The 26969-nt window shown below is 41.3% G+C and overlaps 1 protein-coding gene across 1 annotated transcript; it reads left to right on the top strand.

Moving 5' to 3' along the window:
- Positions 1-2008: 2008 nt before the first annotated feature.
- Positions 2009-25588, top strand: PLEK (pleckstrin). Its single transcript, XM_017654756.3, has 9 exons — positions 2009-2150; positions 11443-11598; positions 11848-12029; positions 13587-13678; positions 15645-15829; positions 17173-17277; positions 21523-21606; positions 22474-22543; positions 23861-25588. The coding sequence occupies exons 1-9, from the start codon at positions 2109-2111 to the stop codon at positions 23995-23997; spliced, it is 1053 nt and encodes a 350-aa protein (XP_017510245.1). The 5' UTR covers positions 2009-2108; the 3' UTR covers positions 23998-25588.
- Positions 25589-26969: the final 1381 nt, after the last annotated feature.

The following is a 26969-nucleotide window of genomic DNA, read 5'->3' as shown; positions in this document are numbered from 1 at the left end:
GCAATAGAGGGAGTGAGGACTTAATAGTATGGTTGAATGTTGAAACCACTGTATTGTTAATGTGAAACCATCAAAAGATTGTATATCAGTGATAGTTCAATAAATAAATAAATTAAATAATTACATTTTTACCCAGTCCAAGGCATGGCACATAGTAAGCATTCAACACATATTTTTTTAATGAATTATGACATAAAAATGGAATAAAAATTTTATCTAGCCCATAAATTAAAGACAGAACCAGCCAGATGTCACTACTGGTTCAAAGAAATCCAGGGCAAATTTATATGGAGTAAAGGAATGTGAAAATCAATTTTCAGATGGACAAAAACCTGGCTTTTTCCACAGGGGTGGAGTGGGGTGAGGGAGAGGAGCAGAGTGGAGACTACTGCACCTCTCTCAGTCAGAATTTATTTCCATGTCTGTAGACAAGAATTATTTGCATTGCTATCAGTTATCCACAACTTACACAGTTGCAAAATATTTCAAATACAAGGAAAAAGCAGAAACTCCACAGAATCTGTCAGATAACCTGGAACAGTGAGCTGTTAACAATGCATCGCTCTCCATTGGAGACTGGCAAGTAGTCTTTTTTGTTTATTCCACAGAATCAAATTTTCTTTACACCAATAAAATGTACTATAAGAATGTTTCCAAGGTATTGATCAAATGCAGGAGAATTAAAACAATGACAGAGATTTTTCAAAGTAAGCCTAGACGCACATACATGAAAAAGATATTGGAAGAGGTTCGAACTGCTGGATCTGGGAATGGAATCTAACAGAGCAGAAGAGCATTTGCTCAAACTCTGGTAAGAGAAGGGAGAAGTCTTCAATGTTTAGACAGTTTCCTCTACGACCACTAGGTGTTGTCAGCTGGCAGGATGGGCTGCGGCAGGAGGAGGAGCATCCATTCCATCCGTGGTAATGTTCCTCTGATCAACAAATTTGGCAAGCTCCTTGATGGCAAGATATTTTTACCTAGTCCAAGGCCTGGCACATAGTAAGCATTCAACACATGTTTTTTGAAGTGAATTATTCAGAATGCAAGGGGTGCATTTATTCTGCAGGCATCCAAAGAGCATGACATGTTCTGCGTAAGTGTTCTTGAAGACCTAGTCATATTATGACAAAGAGAGGAAACATTATAAATAAGAAGTCCCTTGACTAATTAAACTACAGAAGATAAATTTAGCCTTGAAATCAGATTTTGAATTCATGTAAATCTATGAACTGTTTTCACTGCTTATACAAATACCATCATAGCAAAATACTTGTTTACATGCAGATCTGGCAAATCATTCCTTTATTTGTTTCTGTTTTGCTCAGGTGCCATCAGATATGGATTCTTCTGCTCCTACCCCGCCAAAACTTTCAAACAACATTCTACTAATTTTGGTGCAATGAGAAAGTGATGCCAAGCCATCTATGATTTTATGAATATACATAAGCATAAAATGAAAAGTGAAAAATAGAGAAGCGATGGCTGCTGGTTTGATCCAGAGCTGGAAGGAAGGAGGAGGGTGAATCTGGAAGCTCCTTTGTTCTGTCCTTCACTCTTGTAAGCACTCAAGTAAATGAGGTTAGCTAAAAAATACCTACTAGGGTAGTGGCAGAGTAGTAGGCATTCATTCACTTAATGTAGTTACCCTTGTTATGCTAAGCAGAAGGCTCTGAATTTCTTAGCATTTTTATTAGGCATTCTCAGGATCTTAAGAATAATTCCTAAACTGGGACAAATTATTAAATATTAATAAAATAAGATTATCTTATTCATATTCCTCTTCACATTTTTTTTTCTCTTTAGGAAGATGATTTTCTTTATGGTAATAAAAATTTACCTTGGGTGAATATTCACCCCAACTGTATTTTTAGTAAGTCCCTGACATTAGCAAAGAATGGGCTGTTTCTCTCTGTAGTTCCGCATTCTGACCTTTCAGGGCAGTGAGGGGAAGAGGATGTGATCATGTGATCGCCAGCACATGGGAAATTGTGAAAGGGACCTCACTATAAAAAAGCAGTCCACAACTGTCTCAGCTCTCAGAGGAGGCTGAGCTTCTGGGAGGACTTGTCTGAGAGTGGAGCTGGCTGGCTGTTTGTCCATCCAACATGGAACCAAAGCGGATCAGAGAAGGCTACCTTGTGAAGAGGGTAAGCAGAGCGGGCCTCTCCAGGGTGTCACTGGAGACAGGGCTGAGGAGGATTAGTGGCCAGCTTGGGCCTCTGCCCACTCATTTAGGAATGTTTAATGTTAAATCTATCCGGTTGAAACAGGAGAGTATGTACACTTTCAGGAGGGAAACCAGTTTATGTTCTACTGCATTCTGCCCCTAGCCCATGCATCAGGGCAGCTTGAGTCTGTGGGACTAAACATTCCAGACTGCAGGGCCTGGAAGGTGGGGACCTAAGCAAAACTCCTCACTATTTAGAGCATCCTTTCCAAGAACCCACTTGGACGTTGTGCTAGAAGAACTCAAACTCTTGTGCTGTGAAGGTTACTCAGAGACTATTCATTTGTTATTTAAATTCCTCTCCCCCTCTTTGTTTTTGGAGAAGAGGAAGAAGAAAATGATTAAAGATAAGCTGATATAATGACACAGTAATTGTAGCCTATTTCTTGGGCCATCCTCCTAGATTTGATGCATAAGAAAACATCTTTTTTTTTATCGGGCTGAGATCTCTTCATTCACAATGCTTAGTGAATTGGTATAAAGTGCTGTTAAGGTAGTAGGTAAATGTACCATTTTAAAGATTAGGAAACAGGGACACAAATTTATTCGAAAATGCTTAGGCTTATGGGCATGACATCAGGAAACTGAATTTTGTTACACTGTTGGTTTTCCTTCTGATGTTGGGTGTGTGTCATGTCATTGTGTGAGTTCACACATGGGGCTTTTGGGCCTTCTGTGGGCAACACCTATATAAACAAATATATGTGAGTTTTGTTTCTATACAATATCCTCAGTGAGCTCAGTGTGTAGAAGAGAACTGAATTCAGCACATTCCTTCAGATGTCCAGCTTTTTAAATGAATGGGCATCTACTATGACCCTGTTTCAGGTCATTCATTGGGTGAACACTTTAGCCTAAAATGTTCTACAGGGACCTTAGATCATCTGGTCTCTTTCCCTCATCTCTGAAAAAAGAAACTGAGACCAGGAACCCAAGGTCACACAGATGTGACAGAGGTGGGACCCGAAACCCACTCTCTGACTCCTGGGTTTCTCACTCATGGCACTGAGCTCTGTCCAGGACACCAGCATTTTCTTAGAGTAAATTTAATCTAAGTTAGGGTTTGTAATGTATGATAGTGAGAGTTATAAGTGGATGCTGGGCAACAAACAAGCCCTCAGTGATATTCTCTTTAGCCATATTTTGAAACATCCTTTGGAAAAGACAAATATATACACAGAGGCATATGTGGTCTCTTTGCACTAGGCACCAACTTTCTCATTGAGAACCATCATAGTTAATGTTGACTTATTTCTTTCCTGATCCTGAAGGCTAATATCCTGTGAAGAACAAGTGAATAAAAACATTTTCAGCAAAATTATTTTTAATAATTAAAACATCTTGCAATAAATATTGCTATTAAGTTCGTATATTCACATCCTAAACTCTATGAATACAAAAAAATGTAGAAGACTAGATCTCTAATAAGTGAGACTGTTCCACTAGAAAATAGGGATTAAAGAGTTAGGTTGTTCATGGATGGAGCTGGAGGACATTATGCTCAGTGAAATAAGCCAGGCAGAGAAAGACAAGTGCCAAATGATTTCCCTCATTTGTGCAGTACAACAACAAAGCAAAACTGAAGGAACAAAATAGCAGCAGACTCACAGACTCCAAGAAGGAACTCGTGGTTACCAAAGGGGAGGGGTGTGGGAGGGCGGGTGGGGAGGGAGGGAGAAGAGGATTGAGGGGTATCATGTTTAGTACACATGGTGTGGGGGATCACAGGGAAAAGAGTGTATACAGAGAAGGCAAACAGTGAATCTGTGGCATCTTACTACACTGACGGACAGTGACTGCAATGGGGTATGGGTGGGGACTTGATAATATGGGTAAATGTAGTAACTGCATTGTTTTTTCTTGTGAAACCTTCATAAGAGTATATATCAATAATAAATATAAAAAAATAAAAATAGGTTGTTAAGCATATATATTTAAATTAATAGTTTTTGATCAGTGGGAGTAATTCTCTCAGATTATGGCCCATCAATGCCAATCTAGAAAAGGTGCTTGGAAAAAAACTGTAATTGTATATTGATATTTCCATGATTTACATCTTCCATAATTTCTATGTCTTTGGTTTCAATCTTCCATGATTTCTGCTTTTATCTTTGGGACATTTGAATACTCTTTGTCATAATGTATTAAAATTCTTTAATTTGCCATTTTAAAGAGATGCTTGGTTCAGAAATATTCCCTTTGTCAGCTATAGAACTACACCTGAAGCCATAATTTCTCAGTAAGGTGCTGAAGTTCTTAACTTCCTTGGGCATTAAGTTTCAGTTACCTCACGTGTGTGGATTAAAAACTATATATATATATATATATCAGGAACCTAGCACATAGTAGGTGCTACATATGTAAGAATGATGATTAATGCCAGTACTGATAAACATTTCAACAGATAGGGGTCCTCTTCTAGATGCTAATGGGGTTCCTGGGCTGGTTGCCAAGTTAATAATGTCTCAACTATAGTTATCAATGTTAAGGCAGGACAAGCAACAATATATGAGTCTCTCACTTTTTTCTCTTATGCAGTTTAACATATCTGGATGGTAATAAAGAATATTTTTCCTTATGTCTTATTTTATGAAATAATTTTACTACAGGTAAGAGGTAAGATTTTTGTGAAAAAATACAGAATTAGAAAATGCTGGCACAAGGATTTTGTTCAGTCAGAAATCTTTGGGCCAACAATCAAGGGCATTGGGTATAAAATATTTCTGCTTTTTTTCTGAGCAAGATAATTGCCCACATTTTACAATTCATATTTCCCCCACCACTTTCTGCCTAAGATCTTTGAATATAGATGATGGTTAAGAGGAAGAGGGAAAATATATGATTCTGTCATTTTGCAACTTTTTCATTCTAAGGAAGAGTCTTGCCACTTTTTTTTGTAACCCAAGAAACAATTTTATTCTAGTCTACAGCACAAGTTTTTACATATATCTTAGTGGTTTTGACAGTGTTACTCTTAAATGGACTTCAAACGAATCCACAAAAGTTAATATATTAAAAATAAAATACACACAATAAAACAACAGGCATGCAGATGTTCAGAGTCATGCAGAGAGGGGTGGTCTCGTTGGAGTTATCACTGGGTACCTTGCCTATTTTAAGAATTCACCAGCAAATATCAGTTCTTCTGTTCCTCATTCCCATACAACTCACCAGAATCAGTGAGTTCTAAACACAAACCCACAGAACAAACCATTTTAAAGCCACATCAGTACAAAATTTCAATGAGTAAATCTACATATTATTGTCAAATCAAACCCATTGCTAGAAAACAGTCAATATCAGCACCTAAAGGCAAGGGTATCTCATGTATTAAAACACCAACAGGAGATTCATCAACAAAGCAACTAATATGTTAATCTTAATATAAGACACTGAGGGAAAACCAAAAATAATATATTAAATACCACTCCACTGAGTAAGGACGTGACCCATGGACAACAGACATGAGTTTCTCTCTCTCCAACAATGCTTTAAATATTTTTTCTGTGGAAAATAAAAAAGTGTAGTGAGAGATACAGAGGAAAGGTAGAAATGAGTATTTAGGCATCTAAGTCCACAACTGATAATGAATATCAAAACTGGTAATACAAAGCTAAGTGACAATGACTTAACCATCGGGCGCCAAATAGGCAATACTACTCATCACTGTAATTTGTAATGGTCTTCAGGGGTTTTCAGGGGATGGCCAACACAGCAATGCCATCCTGACACAGACATGAATGCTCATATGCTGTTGAAAGGGACCCTGAAGAAAATCTGGCAAAGGCATAGAGGAAAAGTTGATTCTTTTGAAAAAGTGAATGATATCAAAATACTTTTCCATCAGTGGTAAACCCACCTAGATCAGGTATATGGCCCAAAGCAGCATGGAATTCAGTCAGAAGTAGGCAGGAAAGTTTGGAAAACTGCATTTTTAAAAAAAACTGGCAATTTCTCCATACTTAATAAAACTGTCCTAAGAGGTATAATGTTTGTTCATTTGTGGAATGTTGACAGCCTGCTGCAAAAATTCATGTGAATGAGGAGCTGCAGAGATGCACTTCAATAAAATAGTCTTCAAAAATTTACAAAAAATTAAAGTTTCTATTTAAAAAATAACCATGTTATTAGGCCAAGATGAAACATGGTAAAAGTAGTGTAACTTCTGTCCATGATTATTCACACAGCTAGTGAGAAAGTGATAGAAACAATTTTCTCTTAAAAAGGAAGCTTCGTTATTGCACTGACTTTTGCAACCTGACCTAGTAATTTAGAAAAATCATGTAGTAAAATCTGTAAAATTAAAATACAAAATTCTGGTTTGTAAACATCAGTTGGCCAAGTCTATCCAGAGTCCTTCATGATAGTGGAATGTAATGAATAATTAACTCACTACCTTATTTACTTGCTGTGAGGGGGAACATTGCAGAACACAGTTTTTATACTTTCACAGTAGTTATATTTCAAAGAACAAAGAAAGTCAGTGCAGTTGTCTTCTTTTTTTTTTCTCTGTGCAATTCTCAGCTCCTACCCCACTCCCAAGTATAACTGAAATAATACTGGTTTGGAGACCTAGTACAGATAGGTCATAAATGTCACATGAAGTCCGTCGGACTTCGGGAAAGATATTTCCAAATGGTGTAGTAATGGAGTCTTGCCACTTTTGACTTTAAAAAAAAAGGGCATTTAGAGCCTACCACATGACAGCTAGCCATGTAGGAACGGGATCACAGTCAATCCTAGCCACTCTGTGGGAGTATCTCATCTCACAGATGAGAAAACTGAGGCTCAGAGAGAATAAGTGACTTGCCTACAGTCAAATATCTGGTAAGTGGATGACCTGGAATTCAAACGCAGGCTTGCCTAAGAGCAAAGCCCACTGTCTCATGGTCCCATGGAGCATTCTAAGAGGCAGGCTTACCAGAGTAAGCCACACTCCTGGGTTCCAGAACAGCTCTGCCACTTAATAGCTGTGTGGCCTTGGCAAGGTGCTTGGCTTCTCTATCCCCCAGTTTCTTCATCTGCAAAGTAAGGATAATAGCTGTACCCACTCTGTAGGGTTGTCATAAGTGTTATTGTGTGAATGCATTAACAGCTTAGCTCTGGCCCTGCTGCACATGTGTTAGCTCATGATGACAAGGAATTTACAGATGCCAACTGCTGGGAATTATTTCCCAGTATCATGTCGGGAAGACAAGGCAGCTGTGGTAAAGAGTTCTGCTGCAAACTCTTTTCTGAAACCTCTACCTATTGGGAATTCAAAACAATCTATGACAATGTTTCATACCTTTGAAGACAGTCCTCATCTGCTCTACTTGTCCCTTTCTGGGCTAAAACCTAGCCAGTTCCTTCAACAAGCCCCCAAGAGAAAGATACCATCTTGTCTCTCTCTTTTGAACAGGCTCTGGTTTATCTGCAGCTTGGAGGTTTCCTGAACTCAAGGTCATTCTCCAGGTGCATCTGTAAGCACAGAATTACAGGGAATAGGTAATATTTATTGGCTGACTACTGTGTTCTAGATATTGCCCTAAGCAATTTATGTGGAATATTTTATTTAATCTCCCAATAACCTTAAGAAATAGATACTAGCATTATTCCCATTTGCCAAATTCAGAAAATAAGATTTAAAAACTTGCTCAGGGTCACATTTGCTAGAATTTGGCAGAACTGGGATTTGAGCCTGTGTCATCCAGTTCCAGACCCATAGTTTCCTACTGGTTAGGCTCCCCTGAAAATTAGAATACTACTTGTCACTTCAGATCCTCTGCTTCTCTTTACATAGCCTACAATGACTTTGGTTTTTTTGACAGCCCACATCAAAGTGCTGACTCATAGAGATCCTTTTTTCCCCTCATGTCCATTTCCTCACATTTTCACCAATACATTTTATAAATCTTAAAAAAAAATCTTACTAAAGAAAAAGATTCTATCTTATATAATTTTAATTTACATTTTAAAAACTTGTTGAAGCAGTACATTTTTATGTTTATTGGACTGGGGCATTTCTTCTTTTGAGAATTGCCTCTTTATATTCACCTATTTAAAAAATTAGGAGTGTTTATATATTTCTTAGTGATTCTAATATTAATATTAATATATTAATAAATACATTAAGGATATCAGCTTTTACTTATATAATAATATAGTACAAGTATCCATTTTTATTAGCTTTTCAGTTGTTGCAGGTTTTTTTAAATGTATGGAAGTTCAAGCTTTTTATACAGTCAAATATCTCATCCTTTAGGATTTCTTCTTTTGATGCCACACCTGGTCGGACTCTTGTGCACTAAACTATACCAGTCTTGTGATGATGAACAGTTTTCACAGGGAAAATTACATCTGACCCAGCATCTAAAACTTGCCTGTTGTGACATGGAATTATATAGGGATTGACCTATAACAGAATAAAACAGACATGTGCTATAATGTACAAAATCATAATATTATATATGCATAAAATCCTAATATGATATGATTTCTGATTTAGATATGTTTTATTATATATATATATATATATATATATATATATATATATATATGAGGTTTTATTTATATAGCTAGCTAAGTATCCTACAAAATTGGTTTAGATTCCAGAATTATAGTTATGACAGAACCAAAACGAAGATGGCATCTGAGGGCAAATTCAAGAGCATAAAATTGGGAATCAGGATTCTAGAGCCAGTTCCACATGACCACATTAATTGGTCAGGTGTACTAGGCCAGTCGCTTAACTGGCTTCAGCTCTCTTACCAGTATGATGAGAGTGTTGGTAGATGAATCCAAGTATCTCTGTAGTGTGTAAATTTCCATGATCACACGTCCAGGCTTGCTCTTGGGTGAGTGCCAAGAGGGCTGGGGACAGACGCGGTAAATGCAGGTGTAGCCGAGGGGAGGCGCGGTGGGTTTCCTCCAGCAAGAAGCTGGCGGCTGAAGTAAAGGCGGAGAGGAAAGAGATCATCCATGATTCCATCACCCTAACCTCGCTGACCTCTGCAAAACCTGGAAGAAAGTTTCCCCTTTATAAGTGGCCCGATTTCTCTTGTTTACAGAGCATTGGCCTCCTCAAAGGCCACCTTGTCCTCTGAAAAAGCTGACAGAGAGGCCACATTTGAATTAGGAGAGCACAAACTCATTCTGCACAGCTGCTTCCAGTGTATCTTTTTAATTGTCTACAGAAGGAGAGAGGGATTAGCTGACCTCTCCCAATTCCTCCCAATTCCAACTCAAAAACCGTGAGTGACTGTTTGATAGGCCTGAGGTAGAATATAAAATTTTAGACTCCAAAGGCATTTTAGCAGTCATCTAGTCCAACTTCTTATTCCTAACTTTGTGAATGTGTATTATTTGAACTTTATATTAAATAGATGTTGCATCTTTCTTTAAAAGCATATCCCAAATATTATTATGTTGTAGTATCATGTGTTATTCATTTATTATTTTTTCTGAATTATTTTGAAAAATTTCAAACCCACCGAGAATAAGAAATACAGTATGACTACTATATATATATATCTTATATATATGAATATATCATATATATAATACTGTATTCTTTCCTAGATGTATCAAGTGTTGACACATGGCCACATTTGCTTTATCTCTCTCTACCTGTAGATTTCTGTGTAAACACACACGTATTTTCATGCTGAGATATTTGAGGATGAGTTGCAGGCATTGTGCTACCTCACCCCAAATACTTCAATATCTTTTCTAAGAATCAGGACATTTACCACAGTTTCCCAGTTGGATGTACCATTTTGCACTCCTGCTGGCACATATGGAAGTTTCAGTTACCATCCTTGCCAAGGCCTGTTCTTCTCAATCAAATTTTGGATACTCTCGTGGGTGTGTAGAGGCATCTCACTGTGGCTTTAATCTGCATTTCCCTGATGAATAATGATGTTGAATACATTTTCAGAGTCTTTTAGGATATCCTATTTAATGAAATGTCGCTTCCAGTCTTTGGCCATTTAAGAAATAGATTTTATTTTTCTTATTGATTTTCAGTAGCTCTTTCTATTTTCGATTCAGTTTTCTCTTCAATAGATGAAAAACAGAAAGGCATTTGATTGAAATTATTTCATGTGTTGGCATAGTGTCTGACCTTGCTCACTTTTAAGAATAGGGAAATAATCCAGTGTTAGTATGGAAAGTTACTCTGCCTGTGCAGAAAAGAGATAGTGTGTTTTAATTTTTTTTTTCAGTGACTAAACAAAGGAAACACAGGGACAAGTAAAATGATAGTCTCTAAGTATTTATATTCTTTGCATAAATAGTCTTCCTTTGGAGCAACTGGACCTTTATATAGAGGCTTCTTGTATTTTTATGATAAGTGGCAGGATCTGCTGGGAACTCGATGATAATTCTATTTCATGGTAGTCATGACAAGGTGATAGGAGCTCAAAGCCTGGAGGCAAAGAACCTATTCTCTTCTTTTCTCAAAGTCCTCCCAAAATATAGATGAGAAACAGAGACTTCCTTAATGTAGTCAGAATGGATAGTTTATTTCTAAAGGGGCAGTTGGCCTTAACCCAAACTGAAAATTATTTTTAAGTAAGGGTTTTCCTAAAAACCCTGTTGACATGGATAATGTCACTCTGGCATTATAGACCATTTTGCAAGTGATTTTCATAAAACTTAGCCATGCCTGTATACAAGGCTGCACTCTGAGTTTCTTCTTGACATTCATATTCAAATAAAATCTCATTAGGCCAAAGGATGCCCGTAACTGCAGCTAGCATGTCACCATTTACAGTCTCTGTGCTTATGTTGATACAGCTATTGGATCATGACATTTTCCAGTGAGTCCAGCCTGAGGTACCAGCTACTCTTCAGTCTGAGTTGGCACTGGAGATAGAATCTATTGCCATCCATCAGCTGAACTGAACATAATGTGCAGAACTGGGAGCAGAAAATGAGCTACAGAGAGTCAGCCTGAAATGTACATGAAGCAGGTCCTTGGTAATGGCCCTTGAGAGGCTTAGGGGCTAATTATAGATGTGTATACATTTTATCTTGAAAAACATTATTAAAGTTCCAGAAGAAAGGCAGTCTCCTTCCCCTGAAGGCTGCTTTCCTACCAGCCTGGTCACACCAATGTGGGTCACCTATGTCCACACTGGCCAAAGTTAGGCTATCTTACCAAGTCACACACCAGCTATGGGACAGTTTTCAGAAACACTGTTACACAGCTCTTTTTGTCATCATTACAGGGGAGCATATTCAACACCTGGAAACCCATGTGGGTTGTACTGTTAGAAGATGGCATTGAATTCTACAAGAAGAAAAGTGACAACAGCCCCAAAGGGATGATCCCCCTGAAAGGAAGCACACTGACCAGCCCTTGTCAGGACTTTGGCAAAAGGATGGTGAGTTGACAACATGAACTGCAACGAGCACCTTGTCAGGCACTGACTTTTGAGTCTGTGCATAGCCTGGGATGTGAATGGTGCTCCTGGGGCTCAGTCCTCTCACCACCACCCACACTCCACCCTGGGCATTGGGGTGTTTCGTGGCCAAGCACTTACAGAACAGGGCTGGCTCAACTGCTGTGCTTCATAAGGGACCTCAGCCTCTTGAAAGGAGTCATTCCTAATGGGATGTGTTTTGATTTTTAGTTTGTGTTTAAGATCACTACGGCCAAACAGCAGGACCAGTTCTTCCAGGCAGCCTTCCTGGAAGAGAGAGATGCCTGGGTTCGGGACATCAAGAAAGCCATTAAGTGCATTGAAGGAGGCCAGAAGTTTGCAAGGAAATCCACCAGGAGGTCCATCCGACTGCCGGAAACCATTGACTTAGGGTGATTTTCTGCATTTTCTTCCCTCTGCCCTTTCCTAACATTGCCCCACTTTTGAGGAAATTTCACAACAGACCTGCTCCGAGGCTTGCTTTGGCCATCTCTGCGGGCTGCACCCATTCTTTCAGCTCGATGCTGGCACTTGGTGCAGTAATATGTTTGAGCAGGTCAGAGGGAGTTACCTTGGCTTCTCCAAGACCTACAGCTGAGAAAAGAAGAGTACTGGAGTATAAATTCCCTCATTTAGGGTAACTTTGGCCTAGAGACAGGGAGAGAAAAAGAATGCATCATTGCATTTACTAAGTAGCCATAGTAACTTAGTTTTGAAAGAAAACTTCAGAATCTCCAGACAGGTAGAAAAAGGCAGAGGCTATGTGTGTTAAGTAGGTAAGGTTTCAAGTTCGAGTTCTTACACTCACAGAGTCAGCAAGGGCCAGCCAAAGCGAGCACTCATCCTGGGCAGAAGACTTTTATACCTTGACCTGGCTTAATGGTCTCTGAGGGTGACTGGCTTAGACTTGCAGGCGATAGTTGTTGCCCAACGGTGGTTAGAGGCTCCTGGCAAGGGTTAGTAACAGGATTTCTTCCTTCTGCATGTTTTCCATGTTCTCCTGTCACATGAAGGCCTTTCTATAGGAGTCTCTTTTCTTCTTGCTAGGTTTGTTTATTATGTAACGCATACCCTGAAACAGGAGCCCTGCCAGGAAGAATTCCATGTTGGCTGCTTAAAATGTCCAACAAGGATTCTGTTTGCAAAATGGGGAAAGGGCCCCTCAGAGGGGGCTGAAGAAACCCCTTCTGCAAGCCTAACACAGTATTGGGCATGTCACAGGATGTCGATAGAGCACATTGAGCCTGATGAGAATGACACCTTCTCTCACCAAGGACCCAAAGGGAGGTGCCTCTTAAAGCCATAGCTGCTGGGTGGGGTTGTCAAGTGGGGTTGTCAAGTGGCCACAGTTCTGGCCACAGCTGTCAGAGCTAAAGGGGAAAGATGTACGTGGAGTCACAGAATTCATGACAGGGCTTTCTGTTTTGGCACTTGCAATTTCTTTGATAAGGCCATCTTTCTTACTTCAAGGACGGAACATCTCACTATTTTGCCTGACCTCCTATGATCTTAGAATAAGAGATGAGCATAGTTAAAATATTCAGTTTCTTGGAGGCAAATATCTACACTCAATGGTGTCTTAAACACATTTAAGAACTGGGACATGAAGATCTAGAATATATATGAAAAGTTGGTCCTAAGAACTTTTAATCTTGGCACCTAAATAGGGGCAACTCTCTAACTTTTAGGACCAGGAGTTAACAAAGAGCTTAATGAATTTCAGAAACATTAAGTACCTTCTAGCACGTTTTGCTGGATGCTGTGTAGGCCACAGTTATGCAGATATGACCTCTGCCCTCTAACTACCTGGGATATAGTGGAGAGGAGGCTCAGTAGCCACCTGGAGGGGTGAAGCCTGTGCCCACAGCTGCCTCTCCAGGGTGGCCGCTCCGAGAGGACTGCCGTTCTGAACGCTTCCCACTCACCTGGATGTTTTCATTGCCCTGCAGGGCTTTGTATTTGTCCATGAAAGACACTGAAAAAGGAGTCAGAGAACTGAACCTCGAGAAGGACAAGAAGATTTTTAATCACTGTTTTACAGGTAAAGACCTTGCAAGGCTGAGCGGGGCAGCTGGGGGAGCCACTCTGGGGTTCTCGGTCAGCCTTCTGTGTGGGGTTGGAAGGTGGCGCACAGTGGATGGGAGAGGTCACAGAATACGGATTGGTGAACAAGGGAACTGAACTGCCCCAGGGTGCTTGAGGTCAGGGTCAGGAAGGTGGAGGGGTCGAGGGGATGATCTGTGGTTGCAGGGTAGTGTACCCTGGGAATTCAGCCTCAGAGAGTAGCCCGTTAGCATCAGAAAAATCAGGGCTAAGATTTGGGATCAAGATATCAAGCAATGGGCAGTGATTGGGGAAACTGGCAAGAGCAGGGCCCTAACTAACTCCAGCAGGACTGAGGTCACCGAGGCAGCCTCTGGCAAAGGGACAGGAAGCCTTCCCAGTGTAGATCTGGGCACAAGGTCCAGGTCACACTTATTTCCTGTGTAATGTCATACTGAGTCCCAGCATATTGGGCTAAAATGTCTTTTGTCCTCCCCATTGAATGTCAAGGTGGGTTCTAGAAATTCAGGTGGGGTCTTCATGAATCAGGTAGGCTCAGCAGAGAGAGAGAAGCCCACAGCAGAGGTGGAGACTCAGGAACTCCTGGCAAGTGGGGAGAACCCAGAATGTCAGGTGACAGGGGGGCTAGGAGACTGTCTTTCAAGTTCAGCATGTTTTGCTGAACAAATACCGAATCTAGGATTAGAACACTTGAAGTGAAGATGATCCATTGCAGTGTAACTCAGGCCTGAGGTCACCTGAGTTCTCTGAGCCTTAATTTTCTCATTTTAAAATGAGGTCTGTAATTACTGCCCTGGCCTTGTACAGCGTCACTGAGGATTAAAAGCAGAAATGTAGTAGTATTTAGTTGATCTTCCTAGGAAAAGAAAAGCTGGCAAATACCTTCCAAATCCATGGAAGGCTCACTAAATATTGCTTTCACTGCTGTTTCAGGGATGGGGTATCCTAGTGTGTCACTTTCATGGGACACACCGCCCGCTACACTGGCTCCCTGCTTGGCTACATTGTATGGAACATGGTGTTTTAACAAAAAGGTTTCTTGTAGCCTTCTAATAACCCACTTGATGGGTCAGTTTCACTTGATTCTCTTTGCAGTCCTCTCATGAGGCCGAAAGTTGATGGCATGACTTCTCAAAGTCCTTACTAAACCCTGCAAAGGTGTGACATTCCAGTGCAACTGATGTCATCAAATTTTAATTTGGGACATGCACATCTGATCATGTTTTTCCCTTCTTAACAATTTACAATGGCTCATCTTTGCCCAATCTCTTAAGATGCCATCGCAGCTCTCCACACTTACCCTGTACCTTCTTTCCACTAACTTCTCTCTCTCCCCCTCAGCAGAGCTGCTTCATGCCTTTGTGTGTGTTGTTCACACTCCTGTTCAGCTTGTGCTGGCTTCTTTAAGCCCTCACCTCATATACTTTGCAAAAATCATATTTTAAGTGTGAGCCCAGTGTCACTTCCTCTATGAATCTTTTCCCTACTGTGCATGCACAGCTGCCCATCCTCCACCCACTCTTTCCACCCCTTCCTGCAGATTTGATCCAGTAGCTCCACTGTATGGACCCAGGGCAAAACACATATTACAACACTTAGCTCCCATATGTCCCTTTTAGATTCCCTGACGGAGCCTCCATAAAACCCATCACAGCATTTAGCACTGAGTTTGTTCATTAATGGACTAAATGAGTGGGTTAGTGAAAATGATTTCTTGGATACACACATTGCTTGTTAGTGAGCGTGTAGATGTTTTTAAAAAACTCTTTACATGGTTCCATGCTTCCAGGTATCTACCCCACTGATTTCATTTTTCTTTCTGGGAATAACAGGGAAGATGTGAAAAGCCAGACACTTGGGTGCTCTGGAACTCTCCAGGGGTGACCGTCAGTGGCTTGGTCCTTGGTAGAAGAGTTAACCTTCTCTCTGATGGTCCCATTCAGGTAACTGTGCCATTGACTGGCTGGTGTCTAACCAGTCTGTTCGGAATCGCCAGGAAGGCCTCATGATTGCCTCCTCGCTGCTGAACGAAGGGTACCTGCAGCCTGCTGGAGACATATCCAAGAACGCAGCTGACGGGACTGCTGAGAACCCTTTCCTGGACAATGCCGATGCCTTCTACTACTTTGTAAGTGACAAAAGCTACTCATTTACTCTTCCTGTGATGGGCACTGCCCTGGCCAGATGCTCAGTTGGTTTCCTTTTGTATTCACATATGTGTGAGAAAGGGCCCAGTCTTTCCGAGAGCTGTTGATGTCCCTGACTTAACAGCTGTCTCCCTCATGCCTGCCCCATCCAGTGAGCCAGTATAAAGGAAAATATCATTAACTTTAATGGTTTTCTTTAAATTGACATTTAAAACATTATTATATCTGTTCCTATTCCAAGCAGTAATTCATTTAGAAAAACCTACTGGACTGTAGTACACGCCAGGCACTCCCCTAGACAAAGGTGATACTGCAGTGGAAAAAAAAATTGGCAAAAACCATGGCCCTCTGGGAGCTTCCTTTCTAGAGGGAGATCTGGAAAATCACAATGTGCTAGTTGTATTTTTTCCAAATACATGTTAAAATATATGACTCTTAATACAAAATATGTTTATCCATGTCCCCTCCCCCAATCATCTCACATTCCTCCCGTAGTATGCTTACCACAAATTGGGAAACACTGTGTTACAAAACACAGACCTCATCTTGGGCCATATGAGAAATCCAGCCATGGTGGATTTCTAGGGGAATTTGACAGTTTTGTTTTTATTTGGGGTCAGATCTCTAAAGTTACAAAGCTACTTAAGAGAACCAACCTATTTATAAAAATGAAGTGAATGTCCCAGAGAGAGTTTCATTTCACTCTGGGGGAAGTTCCACCGTGAGTTTTATTTTGTCTCAGACCTTTGATCTGGTTGTTTCTAGCCATTTAAATGTGGGATTCTAAAAATACCCATCACAGAGGCTCTTCCTCCCCTGTGTGATTCACTGCCCACTTACAGCTGAGCAACTCTGAGTTCCTTCCTGACCTCAGAGAAGGAGCTTTGACACATGCTCTTGGTCTTCGCAAGGTAGAAGGAGCTGCATAGCAGAGGCTGTAATGATCGTGTTGTATAAGTTATAAGTTAGCCAATACTGACTTCAAGGCTGCGGCCATGAGTTCCCAAGAAAGAAGTCTTTGAAAGGAGAAATGTGCTGACCTAGACTTAGAGCATAGTTTGGGGAAACCAAGGAAATGAAAGGCTATTGAAAGACCACACTTGAGTACCGACAAGAGAATACCTAGTGACTAGAAACAAGAAAAAGCAGGAGAGGAAATGAGTTAACCAGCACAAGCTTGAAGGGTCAGGTTGGGTTATGAACCACAGCGGGAAGGAGAAGAAGAATCTACCCCAGGGGCTGGAGCGGAGGTGGAGGTGGAGACAGTACAAGTAGCAAGACACCTAGACTGGCTAAATAAACTTGCCCTTTGTGTTCCCAATAGCCAGACAGTGGATTCTTCTGTGAAGAGAACTCCAGTGATGATGATGTGATTCTAAAAGAAGAATTCAGAGGGGTCATTATTAAGCAGGGATGTTTACTGAAGCAGGTGAGTGGCCACCATGACTCCCTTCTACTCTTTCCCTCTTACCAGGTCTTTTCTATCCTAAATTACCCAAATGGTATTCCATTTGTTTGGGCAGTAGTCAACTAGAAAATGAATCCCACAGAGTGAAGACAGACAAATAGCTAAGTAGATGATCAAAGTGGCATTAGGTCACAAGGACTGAGGCAGGCAGGGCAGAAGATGCAACTTGAAATAGGGAAACTCTTCTTTTATGGATATCTTGGGGGGTAACAGACATTCTAGCAAAGATCCTGACCTTTTCATTAGCTGGAGGAAATCAGTTGGCTAAGAGATGCCATCCAAAAGACAGAGATATTTCATAGTAAAAGTATTTCCATTTGCCCACCCATCCACCCTGCAAAGCAACCAGGACACAGAGCAGGCCACATCCAGAAGAAGAACATTGTATATCATTGAAAGCAAAGAAGTACTATTCTAACATGTGGGTATGACATCGTGAGACCAAATTGAGGGCATGCCTTAAGCCTACTCAGCAGAAGGAGCAGTAGATGAAGTTCAGATTCAGTCAGAGGGCATGGACTCACCCTGGGGGGAAGTCCTGTGCAGTTACCAGGTGTCCAGGTGCCTGTCAATGTCTGGGAGGCAAGGGCTGGCTGGGGTGGGCTGAAGAGCTCGAGTTGGTTACCAGGGGCCAAGATGCAGGATGCCAAGAGGTAGGAGAATACTAGGGCTGAGTCTGGGTGAGGAAGCCAGGGCCAGGGGCCAGCACCCGGTAGAGGACGAAGTAGCAGGAAAACAGGTATATTCAGAGTGAAACAATCTGATACTAGCAGATGGTGTCATAGAAGCCATAACTGCTTGAGAAGACCAAGGTCTTACCTTCCTGGCTGTTCTGTGAGCTGTCTGAAAGGAGCTGCTCAGTAGACAACAGAGAGAACCTGGTTCCATGAGATTTCCATGTACTGTCTATAGGCCCCCCAGGACTGAGAGGTTCGACTTACATCCTAATAGGGCCCTGAACTTCTAGGCTGAAGAGGAAAGAATCAAAGTTGAGCATATATTTCCATTTAAGAAGGACTTTGGACTAGTTGAGAATAGGCATAGGTAGGGATTTTGAGTTTCACAAAGAAAGTGGGGCGTTAGTGTGGAAAACTTACCTTAGCACCAGGTTTTGAGAGAAGGGGTCCTAAGCAATAATACAGTGAGGATTTAGAAAGAATTCACAGACTGTTCTAATAACTTTTGTGACAGGGTGACCACTGATTAGATTACAGGAAAGCATAGCAGCAGGGCCAGACTTATGTGGGGAAGGTTCTGGCAGTTGCCCATGGGCAGAGTTTTCCCCATCGCTGGCTTCCTCATTCATTTGCCAAACATTCCTATATTCTGGCTCTTTGATTACAAGTGCTGGAAGGTAGCTATTAAGAGTAATTTGGGAGGGAATCTGTTAAAATTGTACTATCGGCCAATTAAATCAGACTGTCCAGATTTTACAGCTCCCCACGGGATTCTGATGCGTGACCAAGGCCAAGAACTGTAGAGCTAACCTTTTTCTTAAATGCTTATTTATCCTACTATCAAAATACGACTATTTACATAGTCATCATTATAAGCCTCCTTTTAACATGAAGAAAATAGAAATCTATGTATATTCAGGCATTTTGTTCTTTTACAATTGCCTTTCCTCTAACTTTTTTGTGGGAGGGAGAGGGAAAAGAAACCTCTTTTATATGACTTGGTGGCTCCTTTAGTTTTTCCATTCTTAGCTCAGTGATTTATAGTCTCGGTTCATATCGGAAGCACTAGAGGGAACTTTAAAAAATCTCCTCATTAAGTACCACAAAACTAACCATGCTGTGTCTACTACTGGGAGTCAACCAGGGTTACCCTGCACAGAAGGCTTATCATGAAAAAGGATTCCTGTGTTCATACTTCACAGGTGGGAAGTACTGGGTTCAGCTGGAGGTCCCACTCCCCCGAGCCCTCCTCAACTCGCCCCCTCCGAGTTCTGCCTATTTCTCCCATCCCAGAGGAAATTATTCCACTTGGGGAATGTAGAAAGTTTGAGGATTAATGATATTGGGCGTTAGTGTGGAAAACAATATAATCTGCAGTCAATATAATCTGTTTTTTATATAATTAATTCTGTTATGACAATGAACAAAATATTAGTTTCTCAACCACACGTAGATTCTTTGATGCAGAGGGACAATGTGTTAGATGTGTTTTTCCCATGTCTGCCACCAAGTCCAGCATCCTTCTTGATCTACAATGGTGGACAGTTGACACTTGGAGAGTAAACTAAATTGAATATAAGTAGATGACCTTGACAGATCAACAACAATTCTTCAAATCCCCAGGAATGCATGCCTTCCTTAAAATCTCAGGAAACACTTATTAAATGAAAGACGGACAGATCAGACTCTTTAATGTGTCACATTGTGATGCCAGAGAGAGCTTCAAGGCGATGCAATGGTTGGCCAGGCTTGGCTGATTTCACATCCTCCTGTTACCTTCCTCTTCCACTGACTCATGGAAACTTGGTACCCACCCAGTTATTGCATAAGCGAACGTGACATATGCGACTACAGGTCAGGAGGAAATGGCGTGGGGTAGAACCTTTAGTATCCTCACCCTAGGGACAGATTAGCCAAGCCAAAGAGCAGGAATTCAGAAAAAGAATTTCAGAAGTTGGTGCTTTACAAAAGCCATTCTGGATATGATACTGCAGATAGAAATAGTCTCTGTTCTCCCATATGACTCTACAGGGTTCCTGGCTTCCAACCTCTGGCAAGTAAAGGCTCTTTGAATATAAGCTCCTGACTAAATGCTTGGCCAAATAACTTAGACCCATTCTTGAAAGCTCCCTTTAAACTCCTTTGACCCGACATTATGAAGGAGGCACTATCTGTTAAAATCATAAATGTTTTATTGTTTTCTATACAAGTAACATGACATACTAGAAAATCCATCTATGTGCCTGTCAAAATGTGCTGCTTTAGAAATAACAAATAATAGTCTTCAGATTAGCAAGATGGAAACTGTATCGTCTAACCTAATTTTTTTTTGGCTTCAGAAGTTATTTCAGTCATTTGAATTTACTGTGGGAAATCATAAAATCATGTTTACCATGACATTTAAAACACTGCTATAAGCTAATGGGAAAAACTGGGTAATTCAGGGCAATAACAAACAGATATGAAACAGCTTCTATGTGCCAGACAGTGCTGGGCAAAGGAAGGAGAGAAACAAGATGCAAAACCTGCCCTCAAAACCCGCAGTCCAGTTGATGTCAGTGTTTAATTCTATTGCAAAGGACCAAGTCCTATTCTTTTTCATCACATCTGTCACAACGATCATTCCTTCCCATCTCCATTGTTGCTATCTGATGTTAGCCCCTAATTTTATGCTTGGATTGTTACAATCATTTCCTAATGATCTCCTTTTTACTTTATTATCTTTCTTTCCTCTGGCTTATCTTTAACCTAGCCAGCTGGTCCATCCTGAATGTTGTTACTATATTAATCTTCCTAAAATGTGATTATAGGCTTTTCCCTTCCAACAGAACCAACCACCATCAGGGACAACCCTGCCTTTTATTTTTATTAAGTCCCTTTCCATTTTTCCACACTCCCCTCTGCTGTCTCATGAGCCCTGCATTCTAGCCAGACAGGTCCTATTCACGGATGGCTGCCTATGTCTCCTGCATTCCCCCTGCTGTTTTCCTGTTGCCGGTAGGCTTCCCACCTGCCTCATTCACCCATCGAACTCCCCTGTGTCCCACCTGGCCAAGCGTAGTTCTTCATGACGTTCCCTCTGACATCCCAAACCCACAATTACATCTCCCTCCTTTAATTCCTTTGAAACCCATTATCTATACCAATTATGTGGTTTGGACATTTTCTATTTTATATTTCCACGTAGGGTTATAAACTTTGAAGAGTAGGGCTGTGTCTTAACCCTCTTTATAGCCTCACCATTACCTAACATAGTAGCTTCTATGCAGTATTCTTACATAATACACAAGTTGAAAGATGATCTTAGAAATAAGCTAATCCATAATTTAATAACATCCCAATTGTTCATTGGCTCTAGTGCTATCTCTATCTCCAAGACGTGGGTTGGGGCCTGGTTCTTCTGGGGTTTGTATTTATCTCTCTTTTCTTTTTTTTTTCAATTCGTCAAACACTTATTATGTAGGTACTATGTGTACAGAGTGATGATAAGAACTCATCATTGCTTTTCTTACATTGACCCTGAATATAGGGGCATAGGAGGAAAAACTGGAAAGTGAGAAAATTCATTCTGAGAGAAGACCCTGCGTATCTGCACTACTATGACCCTGCTGGGGTGAGACTCTGTGGCCAAAGGCCATCCGCTGGGAGCCTCCACTGCAGCCAGTAGCTGGCTTCTTTTTCTCCTTTCTGCTCTGTCGATATCCCCTTTTCCTCTTTACTCTCCTACTTCTCTTTCTCCCACCTTCCTCTGCCTTTTCCTGCCCTCTCTTATTGCAAAGATCTAAGATCTTAGGCTTTGGGGCCAGTGTAAGTTCAAGGATGAAGAAAATATCACTATATTGCCCTTTATTTGGTCAACTCAGCATAATTTTTTTTGTTTGCCCCAATCTGATATTGTCAGAGGAACTCAACTAATCCAACACTTTGCTCTTGGTTTAATAGGCAAAAAAAAAAAAATGATAATTCCTTTTAGGCCAACTTGGATGAAAGCATTGTTTAGGTCCAGTCATTTGGGAAGTTGATGGTGCGGAGGAGGGTTTTTTCCTCAATAAAATGAGCCAGTTCTAAAGCATAGAGACAGTTCCACCCAGGCGGGTCCTTGGCCTCTGTGTGTGGTGCAGGGCTTGTTGATTCCCTCCTGTGAGGGTTGTACTACTCTATCAGCTGCATGCAGCCAAAGAGCTCTGGAAACCCACAGCTCTTCTTTCGTGGGATGTGGTGATTCAGCCTCCATACCTCCCCTGGAACTTTTCCTCGGACAGGAAGCTCAGACTGACTTGTGTCTCTTCATCCAACTTCCCTGGGTGAAGTGGGAGGTGGAGAATCTAGAAGGGTTCCCTTTAATCTCCTTCTGCTCTTACCTATTTTGGGAGCCCTGATTATACCAGAGTGAGTCTATGTGGCCTTTGCACTAATAAGATAAGGTATATCCAATACATTGTTCTTTGGAAACATAACAAAGGATTCCGCTCTCCGCTAGGGGGAAGATCCCCTGGGAGCCATCCGCTTGAGAGGCTGTGTGGTGACTTCAGTGGAGAGCAACCTAGATGGTAAGAATGAATTTTTGTTTGAAAGAAGTACATCTACTCAGATTCCCTTCCCACACCTGGGACATCCTGAGTCAGCCACAGTCAATTATGCAATCAGTCAGGCATAGTGTGAATGAATTTCTGTCTGAAAACCTGGGAAAGACCAAGAGTTATTCTCTCCCAACGATGCCCTGGCTCTTGGAGTCTTGGGGAGTAGGTGTGGCTTTGTGGATGACTTGAATAAATCCCTGAGCAAAGCTGACAAAACCTTTACCTCAGAACTGGCTTTGATGGAGAGACTTACTACCTCCTGACTCTGTAATTGAACTATGACATTCCTTAAAGGGGAATCCCTTTTACATCCTTAAACGAGATCTCCCACAACGATAGGGATATCTGCACAGTGGGGCAGTGTGGGGAGTGGAAAGTGCCCCTAGGTTATAGTTAGGTCTGTGCCACTCAGTTAGCGGCAGGATCTTGGGTGGATTGCTTAACTGATCTGGGTCTGAGGTCCTCCTCTGAGAGCGAGGGGGTTCTGCCAGACGACCTCTGGGTCCCAGGTTATGAGTCTATGATTCATGTTGGTTGGATTGACTTCTCAGGTGTGGGGATGAAAGTATCACTGGGCAGACGTGGTTTAGACATCGAAACTCTGGTTTTGCCTTGTCATTTTGGGCTGATGATATTTTAGAGGCTGCCAGGAAAACATTACAGCTGCATAAGCCCAGATTTTTACTACTGAATCTGCTCGCTGCCTTCTCCCCATAGAATGATGCTTCCATTTGGAGGTAGGGAGTGTGTTTCTCTTTTGATTTGAGGTGGATGTTTTAAGTCTTGTCACAGTATTGGCCAGTTTATTGCCTTTTGATCTTTCAGCAGAGACTCAAACTTTGCCCCTTGATAAAACCAAGTTCAGGCTATACTGGTGGGCTGGTGGTATACAGGTATACTGTGTATCTTTAAAAAATCAGACTCAGCCCTTGGTTTATATTCTGAGCAGAGAAAATGTACTCATTAGACACTACTGGTGTGCAAAAGTGAGAAATCTAGTTTGCTTTTAAACTATAAAAGAAAATGTTTCTCCTTGACTGTTTTATTTATTTCATAAATGTACACACACACACATATGATTATACTATATAGTATCTATATAAATACTATAAACATAATTATGTAGTGACTGTATATGATCATAAAATAATGTTAAGTTTGAAAACCACATATTTAATATTCTTAGGGCACTCAAAAATTAGGGATTTCATTCCTTGCAGAAGGAGGGTGAACTGGGTGGCCTATCCAGTGCGCATGCTCACTGTCGCTCACTTTCTTTTAAACCAGGCAGGAAGACTGAAGACGAGAACCTCTTCGAGATCATCACAGCTGATGAAGTTCATTATTTCTTGCAAGCGGCCACTCCCAAGGAGCGCATTGAGTGGATCAAGGCCATCCAGGTGGCCTCCCGGACTGGGAAGTGAGGACACACCTGCAGGTTATCACCCTCCTGAGGGAAGCCCACAGATAAGCTCTGTCCAGAACCTGTCCCCTTTTGGTGACAAGTCAACAAGAAAGGGCCCGGGGGTGGGAAATTGTCATCTGCAGAGGTTCTGAATGTAACTAACCACATGCCATGTGATGTTTACTGCACCGACCACATTGCTCACTGAAGCCTTTCTGTCACTCTCCATGCCCCTCAAGCAGATATAACAAGCTATGTGACCTGGGTACTTGGCTTAATCTCTCCAGACTTCAGGTTCCTTTTCTGGAAAATGAATGAGTTGAACTAGGAGACCCCTGAGGTCTTCCCTAGCTTAAAAACTGAAAGCCTTTGATTCTAAAACCCATGACGTCAGTGTCTCTCTCTATTCATCCAGCTGGTGGCTAAGTCTTGAACCTCAGAACCTGAGCCAGTTCTTACCTTTGAAACTGTTTCCACTCTGTACTAAGAGTATGAGGGATAAACCTTTTTTCCTGTTCACCACCTTCCCCCGCTCTTGGCCCTGGGATGGTGTGTCAAAGCGAAGGGGAACTCCCTTCCTCCCCACTCTGCCCAGCAGTTTCCTGGGAGCCGGCGCTGTGCTCTGGCTTATAGGTGGAAGCTTCCCATCACTTAGTACAGCCTGGGACTTACGTCATCCAAGAAAAAGACCTGAGGAAGGCAGGAATGGCAGAAGGTCTTTTCCATGTCCTGAAACCACCCACGGCAGGTGTCACTTCTACTTGGGGCTGATCTGAGAAGGCTTTTTTGTCCCTTTCTGGAGCATTTCTCTACCATTGATTAAAATGAGGAGGGGGAACTCCAAGTCTTCAAGATTCTGTTCATTTTAATGTTTTCAGATAAAAGTGCCTAGATGAATTTGCACCGTGGGCTCTCTACATGGGTGAGGAGCCTGGGCAGCTGCCTAGCTAATGTGTCCCCACAGCTCCAGAGGGCACCGGGGCTGTAACCACAGGCCGGCAGATGGGATGATCGGTTTATACAAAGACAGCACTGGAATGATTTAAATGTACACCAGCCTCCTGGAGGAAGCTGTCAACATTGTGCAGCACCTTCAGTTCTATAGTTACTGATCTGTGGTTGTGCCTGAGTGTTAAGCCCAGGCTAGAGCAGCTCCGCTTGGCTTTCCAGGGGCCTCATGAACTCATTATCAACCAGAGCCATCTGCCCTACATTCAGATTCGGTACCTGTTTCCAATTTTTGACTCTGTCCACTAACTAGTGATTCTAATCCAAAATTGAGAAAGAAATGGATGTGTGTGAAGGTGTATTTTCTAACTTCAGATTTTCAATTTTAAGTTTCCCAGTGAGGAAAGGAGGCTAAAAAATTCTTCCTGCTTTCATCAACTCTTCTCTTTCCCTTCCCCAATTCCACATGATATCCACGAGGCTATTCCTACTCTCGGATTACTTTACCAATGGCCTACAGGTAAAAGGCCACCTGCTCTCTGATTTGTTAGTAAATTGTCTTCTTGGAACATGCATAGTAGGTTTTCTACATTCAGTGTTAAAAGTATTTATTAATGTGGAGTCAACTCTGTTTTGAAATAAACATGACCTTGTTTACTGTCTTTTTGATGTGATGTCTCTGATGTTTTACCTTCTATCAATGAGTCTCCTTTTCTACAACCCACTTTCACTTATGGAGAATAATACCATCTCTCATTTCAAGTCATCCCAATAATTTTATGATTTTTTGAAACAAAGTCAGTCTATTCTAGGGAATAATAAAATATGGGGAAAATAAAGATAAAGCTTATGAAATAGGAAGAGATGTGCAGTCCATATGGACACTGATTTTTAATTTATAAGATCAGGCAAGCAAAAGAATCCTTGCATGGCCATTAACCATAAAGGATGCAGAAAATATTCCCTTTAGGGAAAATAAGTTTCCTTCTGAAGGGCTGCTATGTATGGTTGAGCATAGTATGCACTGCTCAACAATTCACACTGCAGTCCAGGTGACTGTCACTCCTTGGAATTTGCATTATACAATCTGCACATTTGTCAAAGGGTCTGTGGAGAATTGAAAGCATCGTTATGGCTTTCTAATATGAGCAATTGATTCTTCCTGGTGGAATGAATGTGTCACTTGCCAACTTTAGAGTACAGGTACAGATGCTACGTCTGAACCTCTTGGGCTTAGAAATCATGCTTATGCCCTTTCAGGCATGATAATAGACAAATCCACAAGGATCTGAGCTGCACTAAATCTGTTGTTAGCTAGATCTTCCGGATAAGTTGTTCCAGCTTCTACATCAGCACTTGCTGCTTCACTTTGCACTTTCATATTATGCAGATGGCTTCTTCCCTTAAACCTCTGCTAGCTTCAGACCTTTCTTCTGCAGCTTCCTCACCTCTCTCAGTCTTCATAGAATGGAAGAGAGGGCATTGCTCTGGATTAGGTTTTGGTTTAAGGGAATGTTGTGACTGGTTTGATCCTCCATCCAGACCACTAAAACTTCTCCATGTCAGCAGTAAGGCATTTCACTTTCTTATCATTTGTGTGTTCACTGGAGTAGCACTTCTAAATTTCCTTCAAGATCTTTTCCTTTGCATTCACAATTAACTGTGGTGCAAGAGGCCTGACTTTCAGTCTGTCTCAGCTTTCAACATGCCCCCCTCATTAAGCTTAATCAGTTCTAATTTTTATTTAAAGTGAAAGACAAGTGACTCTTCCTTTCATATGAATGTTTAGGGGCTATAGGGTTATTAAATGGCCTAATTTCAATTTTATCTCAGGGAATAGGAAGGCCTAAGGAGAGGGAGAGAAATTGGAGAATGGCCAGTGGGTAGAGCAGTCAGAATGCCTACATTTGTTCATCAAGTTTGCCATCTTATGTGGGTGCAGTTTCTGGTGCCCCAAACAATTACAACAGTAACATCAAAGATCACTGATCACAGATCACCATAGCAAGTAGAATAATAAAGTGAAAAAAGTTTGAAATATTG

This window comes from Manis javanica, chromosome 1 (genome assembly GCF_040802235.1).
Source record: "Manis javanica isolate MJ-LG chromosome 1, MJ_LKY, whole genome shotgun sequence".
NCBI classification, from domain to species: domain Eukaryota; kingdom Metazoa; phylum Chordata; class Mammalia; order Pholidota; family Manidae; genus Manis; species Manis javanica.
This window is presented reverse-complemented; position numbering and strand designations above follow the sequence as displayed.

Bases quoted from the DNA above. Each gene is read 5' to 3' on its own strand.
- PLEK (XM_017654756.3), top strand. From the start codon at position 2,109: ATGGAACCAAAGCGGATCAGAGAAGGCTACCTTGTGAAGAGG. The intron at 2,151-11,442 runs GTAAGCAGAGCG...TCATCATTACAG, and splicing joins AAGGCTACCTTGTGAAGAGG to GGGAGCATATTCAACACCTG. The intron at 11,599-11,847 runs GTGAGTTGACAA...TTTGATTTTTAG, and splicing joins AGGACTTTGGCAAAAGGATG to TTTGTGTTTAAGATCACTAC.